General features: G+C 41.6%; 1 protein-coding gene across 4 annotated transcripts in view; it reads right to left on the bottom strand.

Annotated features, from left to right (window-relative positions):
• Positions 1-220: 220 nt before the first annotated feature.
• The window catches only part of ABCC8 (ATP binding cassette subfamily C member 8), a 133,663-nt gene continuing 119,456 nt past the window's right edge, over positions 221-14,427 (bottom strand). For all 4 annotated transcript variants that reach the window (XM_075928081.1, XM_075928079.1, XM_075928080.1 and 1 more), the window contains 9 exons: positions 14,087-14,200; positions 13,357-13,477; positions 13,086-13,216; positions 12,224-12,302; positions 9,655-9,763; positions 7,871-7,974; positions 5,801-5,934; positions 2,439-2,501; positions 221-455 (listed from right to left, as the gene is read on the bottom strand). In XM_075928081.1, the coding sequence (XP_075784196.1) occupies positions 318-455; positions 2,439-2,501; positions 5,801-5,934; positions 7,871-7,974; positions 9,655-9,763; positions 12,224-12,302; positions 13,086-13,216; positions 13,357-13,477; positions 14,087-14,200 (993 nt within the window). In that variant the 3' untranslated portion in view covers positions 221-317. The remainder of the gene's footprint in view (positions 456-2,438; positions 2,502-5,800; positions 5,935-7,870; positions 7,975-9,654; positions 9,764-12,223; positions 12,303-13,085; positions 13,217-13,356; positions 13,478-14,086; positions 14,201-14,427) is intronic.

Here is a 14,427-nt window from a genome sequence, read left to right on the forward strand (position 1 = left end):
TTTCATTATTAGTACTGTAATAAAACAAACTGTGTGTCAGTTGTTCATATTTGCAATACATTATGCCACATTTCAGCTAAGTATTCATTTCAAATCACTCAATTCAGTATTCCTAAGTAGCAAAAAAATTCAGCAAACAAAAGGAAATGAACATGGGTAATTAATTAACAGTTAACAGAGATTCACTCAGGTTAGTTCAAGAATGGAAGAAAACTCAGTCTTTTATTATGAAATAATCAATATTTTATTTACAGGTAATTTACATAATTAGAAAACGATTAATACAATTGCACTTTGAAAGGCTTCATTTTATCCTGTTATTTATCAGCTTGTACAAAAGAAGCAAACACACTGTCTTCTTGCTCCAACAGAACATCAGGTTTGTCATACTCTAAAATAACCCCTCTCTTCATTACAATGACTAAATCTGCATTCAGAATAGTGTGTACCCTGTGCTGTAAAGTAAACAAATGAAAAACAAGTTCAGTGTACTGAATATAACTGTGCAAGATAAGACAGACTTCTAGAAATCAGTGTTCCTATCAAAGTTCAAGCTTGAGAGAGATGACAATCCAATTTAGTGAAATCTCATTACTATGCCAATTATGTATGTATATTTAGGCCCCAGTCCTGAAACGGACTCCCTGGATGTGGATCTCTGTACTCATTAATAAAGTCAACGGAGCTTTGTGCAAGCCTGGGACACTTTCCCCTTGCAGTCATCTGCGGGATCAGGGCTACGGATGCATTTTCGCAGTATTTCACAGTATTTTGAGATAACTAAGTGTGGACACACATATGCTTTTCACTTCATCTTTATTAAGCCAATTGTGTTTCTAAAGCAAATGTAGCAGCTGGAATTACATTTACAATAGGGGTTGTAATAAAAAGCTTATTTAAAAATAATTGTGCATTCATTTTGTATTAAAAAAAATCTTAGCGAACCCAGAGGCTAATAAAAATGTGTGTGTACTGGCAACTTTTAAAAAAAATACAAAGAAAGCCAAAAAGTCCTCCCCTCCACACATTCCCAAACAAAACAAGGAAGCTGACTGCAAAAAAATCAGTGCAACACTACTTGAAAATGTAGAGAAGCCATGAAGTTCTAAATTATGATTCCTACAGTTTATTAGACACATTTGATATGTATAAAATAATAGTGTGTACACTAATACATAATATTACATGCAAGAAGGCCAGGTAACTCTGACTATGAATTTCCTGACTTTTATTTATACACAATGTGAATCAGAATATAGCTTTAACATTTTTTAAAATATATAATGACCTCTTATTTCATTGCCTAAGGGCATATTTATTTTTAGAAAATAAAGGACTGAAAGATATTTATCAGTAATGACATGTTTGTCAAGTACATTTTTTTTTTGGTTCAGTTCAAGTCTTATCTTTATTAACTAATTCTAGTTATTACTGTTCGTGATCATTTTAAGAATACACTGACTAACAAATGTGATTACATTTAACAAAACCAAATAGTATTTTTGAAAGCTGCTAACATGCTTATTTCTTTGTTTAGCTTATCCAACAACAAAGTGCTATATTGCCATTTTTGTTCTTAAAGTATCATGAGTTAATAAGGGCTGATAGGCGTGTACAATTGAAGTACGTGGAGTCAGACAATAGTTGAATTTGGTCTAAAATAAATGACAGAATATAGACAATATAGATACAATATCCTTATATGTGGCCCTTTGAAGACAATAGCAATTACCATTGTGGAAAACAGTTCAGGTTTGCATGTTAAGTATTTAAAATACAAATATATGAACTACTTTATAAATGGTTTAAATGGAAAATGAATGTAATTTTTAATTAAATAAGTGCGGGTATGTCTATACTAGCCCCCTAGTTCGAACTAGGGAGGCTAATGTAGGCATTCGAAGTTGCAAATGAAGCCCGGGATTTAAATATCCCGGGCTTTATTTGCATCTTCCCATCCGGGCGCCATTTTTAAATCCCCTTAGTCCGAACTAACTGCCCGCGGCTACACGCGGCAGTCAAATGTTAACTCGAACTAAGTCCTTAGTTCGAGTTAACTGTTACACCTCGTGGAATGTTAACTGTTACACCTCATTCCACGAGGTGTAACAGTTAACTCGAACTAAGGACTTAGTTCGAGTTAATGTTTGACTGCCACACGTAGCCGCGGGCAGTTAGTTTGGACTAAGGGGATTTAAAAATGGCACCCGGATGGGAAGATGCAAATAAAGCCCGGGATACTTAAATCCCGGGCTTCATTTGCAACTTCGAAAGCCTACATTAGCCTTTCTAGTTCGAACTAGGGGGCTAGTGTAGACATACCCTGCTATATTAGAATGCAACAGACCAGAGAATTTAGAGAAGTAAACAAAGTACATGATGCATTGTTTTACATTTCAAATACATGCATTTGAAGAATCCACATGGAATGTACTTACTGCTATGGTTACCACAGTACGGTCAGCAAATGCAGTCATTACAACCTTTTGAAGAATGTTCTCCTGAATAAAGGAACAATATTTATTATTTTTTAAATGACAGATTCTACAGTGATAGGCATAAAAAAACCAAGTGCGAAACAATTAATACTATATAGTTTTACAGATATAAAAATATGAGCAATTAACAGCATGCTGAAGTATTCTAGAATGATCATCTAGAATGGGCTTAATTCTGTGAGGCCTGGTCTACACTAGGACTTTAGTCCGAAATAACCCCCTGCAAGGTCAAATTTGTAAGCGATGCATCCACACTACCATGCCCATTATTCTGGAATAAGAGGCCTTGGAATTCGAACCCTGTAGTCCTGCTTTTCATGAGGAATAATGCTATTCCTAAACTTGTAAATCTGAAATAAATCTGAAAGACTTAGTGTGGACACTCCGGTGCCACTAATTCAAACTAAGGGTGTGTCTAGACTACATGCCTCCTTCGACGGAGGCATGTAGATTAGCCAGTTCGGAAGAGGGAAATGAAGCCGCGATTAAAATAATCGCGGCTTCATTTAAATTTAAATGGCTGCCCCGATCTGCCGATCAGCTGTTTGTCGGCAGATCGGGGCAGTCTGGACGCGATGCGCCGACAAAGAAGCCTTTCTTCATCGGCACAGGTAAACCTGGTTTCACGAGGCTTACCTGTGCCGATGAAGAAAGGCTTCTTTGTCGGCGTATCGCGTCCAGACTGCCCCGATCTGCCGACAAACAGCTGATCGGCAGATCGGGGCAGCCATTTAAATTTAAATGAAGCCGCGATTATTTTAATCGCGGCTTCATTTCCCTCTTCCGATCTGGCTAATCTACATGCCTCCGTCGAAGGAGGCATGTAGTCTAGACACACCCTAAATGGCCTCCAGGAGGCCTCCTGCAGCTCCCCACAGTGCTCCCTGGGGCTCTGAGTCTGAGGTAGCGTGTCCACATTAACGAAGCCTGCCTTGGACTACATTCGATTCTTCTCCGTAATGAGGACATGGAACTTCGAATTTTTAAAATCAGGTGCCCAGAAGTTGAACTTAGTAAATTTGAAGTAATCATCTAGTATAGACATGGCCTGAGGTACTAAGCAACCACAATGTACAGAAATATGATACTACCACACTTGAACCTCCATACCCTGAACGTCCCTAATCCGAGAACGCCCGTAAAATGGAGGAGGAAGTGGCTTTGCACGCTGCCATTTTCCTTCCTCCCAGGTGGCAAGTGGCCTGCAGAGCCGCTTCCCTTAGGCTTTTTCCCACTGTTCCTATAGCAGTGGAGAGTGTGGAGCCACCTGTGCCCTTATGCGTGGGGCAGCAGGTAAATGCCCCTCCCCATCCCCTCATGCCCAGACCTCACAGTGGCAAAATCTTTCATCCGGCATATACTGTTTCCCAGGGTTGCCAGATTAAAGCGGTTCAAGAATCATAGAACAGGAAGGAACCTTGAGAGTTTAAGTCCAGTCCCCTGCACTCATGACCAGGCACCATCTAGAGTAGACCATCTACCCCTTTCTATTTGATTTACATCAAAATGCAAGGGGCGGGAGGTTCCCTACAGTATTTCAATTCCTTATTTATGGTAGGACCAAGCACCATGTTACTTCTCTCTTACATAGTCCTTTATCTCTGCAGACCCCAAAGCACTTTACAAAGAAGGGCAATTATTACTATGACTGTTTGAAAGTTGAGGACTATGTTTTAAATTATCTTTGCTGCCAGTCCTGTTCTATGCTGGCCTCTGTGCTGAGCATGTTTTCTGTCCTGCTGAAAGCAATAGAATGTTACAAAACACTCGGTACTGTTGGTAGCACTGGGATGTGTGTTTTGCTAGATATACCTGGCCGGTTCACCAGCAGAGTAGGTCTTTAAGACCGTGTTAAAATACTTAGCTATCATCACACTATTCATAAACATAAAAGCAATGGGTAAACACATTCGTGCAGACCATGCTCAGCAGGCTACATCATTAGAATTATTATCTTCATATTATCTTTTCCTAAGATACACATGCCCCAGTGAATGGACTGCTTGCTTAATACATCACAATTCTATGTGTTTTAAAAGGTTGGTGAATAACTGATAACTTGGCCCTCAGCACCACAGTTTCAAGACTCTACAGAGCAGTAAATTACACCAACCAGTACTAAAGATTTGTTACTACTATAATAAACCATTATAATAATATTCTGAACTTATTTAGCATCTTCTGAGGAGCTCAGCATACTTTATGACAACCTTTGATAAAAGAGATTAACGTAACTGAGGACAAAGCATCTTAGAACATTCTATTTTATTTGGCTAAAACAAGTGGGTAGTACTGGTGTGCAGTTTATCCTCCTTGGCGCTACTGGACCAACCCAGCAGCACCCAAGCTGCTCTGCCCCAGGCGTCCTGATTCAGCCGCTGCTGAAACTGACCAGCAGTGGCTGAATCAGGACGCCTGGGGCAGAGCAGCTGCGGTGCTGCCGGGTTGGTCCAGTAGCGCCCAGAGCGGCGCTACAGGACCAACCGGCAGCGCCCCAGCTGCTGTACCACAGGCGTCCGGAGCAAAGCCGCGGAGCACGGGGGCAGCGGGACAGCCCAGACGCGCCGTGGCTGTCCTGCTGCCCTCGGGCTCCGTGGTTTTGCTCTGCTTTGCTCCCCGTCTCCCTGGTCTGCAGACCAGGGGGACGGGGAGCAAAGCGGGGGAACACGCGGGCAGCGGACAGCCCAGACGCGTCTGGGCTTTCCGCTGCCCGCGTGCTCCGCCGCTTTGCTTCCTCTCCCTGGTCTGCTGGAGACCAGGGAGACGGGCGCCGTTCGTAACTGCGGATCCGACATAAGTCGGATCCGCATAACTCGGGGACTGCCTGTAATTGACCTTATTTTAAGCCACCTGCAGGGTGAAAACATCATCACTTGTCCCCTTAATCATGCTGCAGCATTCCCCAAGAAACTTCTTATGCTTGGCTAGTACAAGTGGGAGGCATAACATTGCCAGTCAATTTTGTCCTCCCCTGACTGCCATAGCTGAGGCTCTGAAGATGTATTTACTTTAGGAAACTGAACTGTCAATGAAAAACATTTGTACCACTGCTTCAATTTTACATAGAAGTGTTTGAGGGACTCTGGTTAGATAGGTTTGTCAGACTAATTAACAGTGACTTTCATATATGGTTCAATATGTATGATGGGGACAGTTTGTAAACACTCTTGCAAGGAATCTTGTGTTTACACGTTAAGTAGGATTATTTCACATACGTTTCATCTCTGGTTACTAACAACAATGTGGCTCCTCTCGCTGAAAAAGCACTTGTAATATAAAAAAACCTTGAAACTCGAACTCACCGTTGCCATGTCAATAGATGCTGTGGCTTCATCCATGATGAAGATACTTGTCTTCCGCACAAATGCCCGTGCTAAGCAGAACAGCTGTCTTTGCCCCTGGCTAAAATTTTCTCCACCTTCTGTGACTATGGCCTCTGGATAACAAAAGTAATATTTAGGCTGCTGCGGGGGGAGGGGAGCACAGAGAGCATGTTGACAAAGTAAGATATACTTGCGTTAAGAATTTTTAAGATAATAAATTTGCGGGTGACTCCCAATTCTGCCATCTTTATTCACATGGAGTAGTACCATTGGTTTCAGCAGGAGTACTCGTGAAGTATGTTACTATTCATCAAAAGGACAGCAGAAAAGGATATAGATTTACCTTTTCCCACCTCTAATATCATTAACTCACAGACATTTACCTTCCTTCCCCCCCCCACCCCCGCATCCCCCTTCTGTTCTGAAATGTGATTTGTCCTTTTCATATGTGTTCATTTTTTTAAATTGTATCCTTTGGTATATATGGTTGTGACTATTTTCTTCCACTATTTGATCTGAGGAAGTGGGTCTGGCCCACAAAAGCTCATCATCTAATAAACCATCTTGTTAGTTTTTAAAGTGCTACATAGTCCTGTATTTTGTTTTGAACATTTCAGTCAGCACACATGCATTTTCCTATTCTAAGATTTATTTGATGTGTCTGAGTACTGCTCTCATCTCAAGTACTTAAATGCATTTGCAACAGTGAAAGTAGCTTGCAAGAAATGCTGGAATTCTAAAGGAGACTTAACCCTCCCCCCTTCCTTCCCCAAAGAAGTTCAAAAGCATTGCTCTTTCAAGAGAAAAATAATCTGGGGGAAATGCTGCCTTCCGGCACATATCACCACACAGTGCAGCATTCAAACAATTTCATGAATACTAACATTATTTTAACATGTTTATGTGACAGGTTGTATCTCTCTTTCTAGTGTATCTTTTCATAGTACCACTCCAACCATACTGTATTCTTTGAATCTATTATGCATGTGGATTGCTAGGCTCATTTTATTTCCAGAAACAGTGTCTTTCTCTAATTGTGTGTATGGCTTGGGGCATTATATCCCACTGCCAGCTTGTGTGTCCATCTTTTTTTGATTACACAAGAGAATCATTTTCCCTAAGACTATGTTTACACTACAGATAAGATCAATGCGGCTGCAGTCAATTTTCCGGGGTTCGAATTAGCAGGTCTAGTGAAGACACGCTAATTCGGACTGAGGGGGTGATTCTGTTGATGCTGGTAGTCCTGCTTCTACAAGGAGTAAAGGAAGTCGAAGGGTGAGCGTGCTCCCTTTGACTTCCCAAAGTGTGGACAGTACCAAAATTCGATTTAAGATACATTAATTGAGTAGCTTAAGTCAAAGTAGCTGAAGTTGTGTAACTTAATTTGAATTTATCTCCTAGTGTAGACCAGGGGATTAAGTTATCTGATGTTTCCATTTGCAAACTCCTTTATACCTCAATTACCTTTATATCTATTTGCATATACTAGACTTATTTGTCACTGTCATGGGTGTACCATGACTTTTTTAAATAAGATATGCAATTTTACATTTGCATGCGACCTCCATGCTGTGTGGAGGTTTCAGTTTTGTTCTACAAAACTGTGTACTTCTTGTGGTTTGGGGGCTGGAAGCAACTGTTCCACAAACATCATTCATCAGGTTCTTCATATTCTTTTAGAAATTATTTCTGGGGTTTGCAATGCATACGTGGCATTCATAGAGGGTATGCCACCGGCCATAGGACTGTAGATAAAGAGTAAAAATCTGGCTGTGTTAAAGTTGAAGGGAGTTTTGCCATTGAGCTCAATATGGGTTAAATTGGCATCTCATAGGCAGTCATTTATATGTTTACCCAGGCGAAGGGTAAAACAGGCAAGGGAGTTGGGTCCTAGCACATCAGTCTGACTTCATACAAAGTCCCAAAAAACCTTGGGCCAGCCTGCATAATCCTAAATTGCAATAGTAACAGCCATTTTGATGTAAGTTACTAACTAAATGTTAAATGTAAATGAACTGAACATTTCCCAAAGAAAGGAGGTATTACCTAGTCCCCCTGGTAGTGCTTTCACCACATGTTTGAGTTGTGCTATTTCCAAGGCTTCCCAAAGCATGCTGTCTGTGCATTTCTTTTCTGGATCCAAGTTAAATCTAGGATTAAATGCAATTAAAAGTGAATTACAACACCAAATTCACACACACACTTTTATATGTATGGGTACGTCTAAACTACATGCCTCCGTCGACGGAGGCATGTAGATTAGCCAGATCGGCAGAGGGAAATGAAGCCGCGATTAAAATAATCGCGGCTTCATTTAAATTTAAATGGCTGACCCGCTCTGCCGATCAGCTGTTTGTCGGCAGATCGGGGCAGTCTGGACGCGCTGTGCCGACAAAGAAGCCTTTCTTGATCGGCACAGGTATGCCTCGTGAAACCAGGTTTACCTGTGCTGATCAAGAAAGGCTTCTTTGTCGGCGCGGCGCGTCCAGACTGCCCCGATCTGCCGACAAACAGCTGATCGGCAGAGCGGGGCAGCCATTTAAATTTAAATGAAGCCGCGATTATTTTAATCGCGGCTTCATTTCCCTCTGCCGATCTGGCTAATCTACATGCCTCCGTCGACAGAGGCATGTAGTCTAGACACACCCCATATGTGGTTAAAACCCCCTTTTCATTTTTACAATACCAAAGTGTGACACACAGAATGACCAACATCATGCTGAATTATGAAACACAAGAAGGCATCACCACAACAGTAGCCATAAAGTACTCAACAGTTGTTATCAACCACTCAGAGTGCATCCTTAGCCTATTATCACCCAAAATAGGCAGCGACAAGTGCTAATCCCTTTCGTATCCTATCATGCTGCTTAAGATATAACATTATCCAGGAATAAGAGACTCGCAGCAGCAAATGCAATCTTTGGTTTACTTGTTACCTCTACTGTATACCTGGTTAATGTCCAATGTTTGCCTAAATAAAACCCTGAATAAGTAAACAAACAAAACAAATATATATTGTCATTTTATCTTCTGATATAAATGATTCACACTGTATTCAAGTGAGTGTAGGAAATAGTCTGCCCAAGTCCCATTTTTTTTTTTATAGATGATATAGGCAAACTTCAGCTGCTTATAAATCATTATACATGAAACTGCTCTAATTCCTTTGATGCCCAGACTAGCCAACATAAGCAACGTAATTCTTTATTCAGGGTCAGGCTATCCTTTTTGTGGGAAATGTCATAGAAGGGGATGAATTTCTTGGAAACGCTGAAGTTCTCTTTTCTGAGTTTCCATTTCATCTTCCCCACCTAGGAAAAGGTTTTGAACCTCATGGAGGAGGAAAAGGGGAAAGGTCCTGGAACCCTAACAGAGCACTAAGCTCCAAACCAACAGAACTTGAACCCCATTTGCACAGCTTCCCTGGGTCCCCTCCTTTCTTATGGGCCACGGCTATCCCCGTTGCCTATGCCTTCCCCACTTCACCTGTAAAGGGTTGCTTAATGCCAGTCGCACAGTCTTCTGCTACCATCAGGGTCCGGGGGTTAGCCAGCAGAAGTCAGCTCAGATCACTGACAGTGACTTGTCCCAGGTTCCACCTTAATGAGCACCCTTCCCAACCTGTGAAGTAGGTGCAGTTGCTGTAAAAGGGCTCTGAGGGGCACATGGGAAGGAGCACACAGCAAAGATGATGCTCCCCTCTTTTCATTAGGTGAAGTGGAGCAGGAGGCCCCTGAACTACATAATTTGCTGCTGCTCTGTGAAAAAAATCACTCGGTGATAACATAAACCCTGACTGCTTCTTGTAGTTTGTGCTTGGTGCTTACCGGATTGTGCCGCTGAACAAAATAGGATCTTGGAGAATGATTGACAGCCTGGATCTTAGTGTCTGTAAAGGGAGCTTTGCGATGTCTATGCCATCAATGATAATCCTCCCTATTCAAAAGAACGTTGAGAGTCTGTTAGAATGTTCAAAACAACTTGATTTTAGTTTGCATTATATTACAGAGAAGCAGGCAAGACTAACCCATGGGCTACTTTTTACTTCATTCACCAGTTAAATGAGCTACCTCTAAGCAGCAAGGGCAGTTCCCTTGAGACTAAATAATGGGAGATGCCTTTATGTTTTACAACTATAATTATATATATCCCTTCTGTTTGTTTGCTGATTATTGTGATATTTGTTGTATGATTACAAGGGATTAATTCAAGCAGAGGTTAGACACACAGGAAAGGGAACATTAGCTTCAGACAGCCGTATTGACCATACTTAAAGGACAATGTCACACATTTTGAAGTTTTACATCCAGCTATACTGAGCTCAACAGTCTGGCTTGGCAAAGGTGGGGCAGGAACACAGGTAGCAAACTGGAACAAAGAACTTTTAAGAAGGATAAAGAGGCAGTCCCTGAAGCACAGGGAATGAGCGTGTTGAGAAGACTGAAAAACCATCCTCCAATCTCTAGGGTTTTAGTCTGCTCCCCAGGACTCTCACCGATATCTGGGTTTAGCTCAGCCTACTTAAGATTTAGGTCAGGGAGGAATGTGTGTAAACCTTTTATTGCGTTCAGCTCCCTTTTCTCTCACTGTGCAGTAGTGGAACACTGAATAGACCTGGTCACGGCTCCCACTGGCAGGTAGCTGCACCTAGTCAGACCTGCTGAATAATCAGACTGTATGAATGTGGGCCACTCTGAATGTGGGAAACTGGGGGCTTCCAGCCCACAACAGGCTAGAAGCCTAGCACCTTGAAGGGATGCATGGAGAGAGGCCAGGGAGGAGTCAGAGGGGAAGTTAGTTCTGAACAGTGAGAAAAGCCACACCAATAATTATATATCTAATTTGCAGAATGTCTCATAATCCAGAATAAATCATCCAATATTGATTTAGCGCAACATCATAGAGATACTTGAGAATGACTCCCCCTCTCCCGAGGTCTCTTCCATCCCTAATCGATGATTTTATGAATGAAGCTAAGTTGCCTTTTTCTTCAGAAACATTTTTTTCTCTTAACAGATTCTAAAGGAGTCAAGATGCATTTGACTGGGCCATACAGTTTCTGGGTTACATGAATACGCACACCCCAACGCTTCCACCAGGAGTGCAAGTGCAGGCTGAAACTGCTTCCCTCCAAGCCACCAAGGCTCACACTCTGTGTGCCGTCCGTGAATTGTCTGTGGGGGGATCCAATTCTGTCCAGTTCTCTTCAGGGTCTTTTAGCCCTTCCATCACAGTGGCATGTCTTCCAAAAGTGCATGAAGTGATATGACAAACATTCATCCATCTGTCCTTTCCTTCCTTCTTTTCTCCCCTCTGCTCCCCAAGGTGAAAATTACATGAAGAGTTTGCTTGTGAAACTCTAGAGCAGGGCATGGAGCACAAAGAGTGTGCTTCTCCAGCTTTAGCACATATCTCCCTATGCCCTCTATGCTTTCTCCCCTGCTTGGCTTTCTCTGCCAAGTGTAGTCAGTGGGGATGGCTATTATTTCCAGATGGGTTGAAACAGACACATGTAACTCAGACAGGTGCATATGACAATTCCCCACGTTGCCTTTGTACTCACAGTACATCCAGGAGGCAGTATTTGCTATTCTTACACATCAGCCCTAGAAATATTGCCTCCCAAAAGAGGTCACAGCATTGTGCAGTTGTGGGAAGGGATTTTGCAGTGGAGTAGGGTAACAGTTTTGTAAATGTTGGAGCAAAGTAATCATCTGTTGGGACAGAGTGGGTAGCAAAAGCTCCAGTTTATCCTTAGAGCCCTGAACAGCTCTGTCTTTGGATTCACTTGCACTATAGCATGTCTTTCCAACCCTCTCTGCCACTGATAAACACTCTGCTTGCTAATTTGTGCTTGAGATGGAAACATGCTGCCTCTGCACCTTTTTCTAGCTATGTAATGAATGCCAGTAAATGCTTAAGAAAAGATCTAATTGACGCAGTAATAGTCTCCCTCTCAACCTGATTTGCAAGTCTATTTTTAGAAATAACTGTAATTAAAGGCTTATCTTGTTCCCTCTGAAGTCAATGGGAATTTTGCCATTGACTTTAAAAGGAGCAGGCTCAGGCCCTATATGAATTCAATATTGACAGAGAATATGGATTTTTTAAAAATACATATTTAAAAGTCCTTTTCTATTTTTAGTGGAAACACCTGCCTGACGCAACTCATGGTGTTAGAAAACACTGATCAAGTTGAATAAGATGTTATATTGACCTGGGCTATCAACATGGCAGAAACTGATGAGAGATAGATGGTCCCTTACGTGGAGTAAGTCTAACAACAATGCCTAGCAGTTTTATGGCCTTTGTAATTCACGGCTGCTAGTACCAGAGGAAGAAGGTTCAAAGTTGCTTTGAGCTACCCCTGACTGGAGGGCACAGGTGTGAGCCTACCTTCAAAGGTGTCAACCATTCTGAAAAAGGCAAGAGAGAAGGAGGATTTCCCACTGCCTGTTCTGCCACAGATTCCGATCTAGCAGAAAGAGGAGTAGAACATTAAATGAATAGGCCACAGAAATATCTCTACCAGGCACTTGCAACAGACATCGTGGGGTGAAATTCTGGTTTTATCTGAAGTCAATGACAAAAATGAATTGTCTTCTCCTGGGGCCATATTTTCACCCTTTTGTCGTTTAAAAGAGAAGTGGACATAGAGGGTTAGATTTTTGACTGGCCCTCCACGGGGATGCAAAGGCACAATGGGTCAGAGGGAAACCTCATGGCGAACAAGGAGGCATGGCTAGTGCTGCCAGCAACACCTTACTAAGCTTATACACCCAGCAGGAGTATGTCTGGGTGGGAGCGTCTAATTGCATGATGGACACAGACACACGAGATTAAGGAGGGGAAAGAAGATTGAGGGGAAAGGGACAAGTGGGGAGAGATGACCAATGAAGGGACAGGGCATGGAAGCCATCTGGGCATGACGGGAGTGTATCTCTCACATTGCAAGGGTCAGTGTGCCTTATTTTGGGGCTCTGTGTCCCACAGCAGTGCTCCAGGAGATTGAGAGGCACTATAAATCACTGTAACAGTACACATTTTTGAAGGCACTAGAGCAAAAGTGTAAAGAAACCAATATAAAGGGACCATTGTACATTATTTTGGAGGAGGAAAAATTTGATATAGGAAAAAAAATGGGAAATTGTTAATAAAAAATGCTTTTGTATCATCTCATCATTCTGTGGTTTCTATTACAAGGTGGCTGGTATGATTGGGAAAAGAATAATTTCAAAAATCATCTCTGCTTTTTTACCTTTTGCCCTGGATCGATGTGAGCACTGACATGCTTCAGGACTGGCTTTAGGTTGCTGTCATACCGGACACTCAGGTTCTGTATTTGGATCTCACCTCTGTCAGGCCAGTTCTGAGGAATCTGTGAAGGAGCTGTACCCAGAGAATAAAAACCTACTTGTGGTCAATTCACCGATTCATTAAATGCTTTAATAAGTTATTTATGAAAATTCACTGTCAATCATTAAATATTTAACAAGTTCTTTTCTCAAGTGATCCAATACCACACTCACAAAGGAGCCCTTCGTAGTTTTCAGCTTCCGTTTTTAGAAGGCCATTGATCCTTTTCACTGCTCCCAGCTGGATCTCCATATCAGCCAGGTTACGAACCATCCAGTTCAGGTAATTTGACACCTGTAATAATAAAAATAAATACATTTCACATGTTTCGCTAATATGAAGTACTGGGAAAGAAACACCATAACACCAACAGGTCACCAAGCACTTCAGTTCCTCCAGGACAGCTTTTAATGGTTTCTGTGAAGTTTTATTTAAGTACGTGGTCTTAATAAGCTGGATCACTGATAGAAACTTCTGGTGCACGTTAACAGGGTGGCAAGACTGGTTGGAAGTTAAATATCCTATTGTGCAACATGCCAATATATGAAAAAATAATAGCTAAAGAAAGAGAGACATAACTTTTCTTTTAAAAAAAGCTTCAACCTCTAGAATGAGATTGCAGCACAATGATGAGTAAATTAGTGATTTTTCAGTTAGAATAACATTTTTATATGTTTATTAATAACTGTAATATATACCACATACATGGGATTTAGTAACTCAGAAAAGAATATGCTTCACAAAAACATATCACTTATTATCTGATCTGAAGTTAAGGTATATTCCAGTGTTTTACAGCTTTCCAATATGGATGTGCATATAGCACCTTCTGTCCTTCCCATCTTCATGCCCTAGAGACAAGAAAATTATTGTGTGTAGGGGAAGACTCATGATTTAACTTACCATAAGAGCATAGGTTAGTCCTAAACCCACAAGTCCTGAAGAGAGGTGATTGTACAAGGAATTGGTAATAGAAGTCACAGCTGCTATGAGAACCACACATGCTCCAATGTACTCCTGCAGGAATTCGAATAAGATCCATCACTATAGAGACCATGCAAGTGGTTTTGATAAGTTCAGTTTGAAACAATAAACCCTTTCCATTGCTATGACTGAAATACAGACAGAATATTTCAATGAACCTGTGGACATAACTGACCTGTTCACTCCCATTTGTGTTGTCTCCCGCCCCGCCCACTTCTTGCTGTTGTTGGTTGCATCCACTGTTGTTTCCCCATCTAATC

Source organism: Pelodiscus sinensis, chromosome 4 (assembly GCF_049634645.1).
Source record: "Pelodiscus sinensis isolate JC-2024 chromosome 4, ASM4963464v1, whole genome shotgun sequence".
NCBI lineage: Eukaryota > Metazoa > Chordata > Testudines > Trionychidae > Pelodiscus > Pelodiscus sinensis.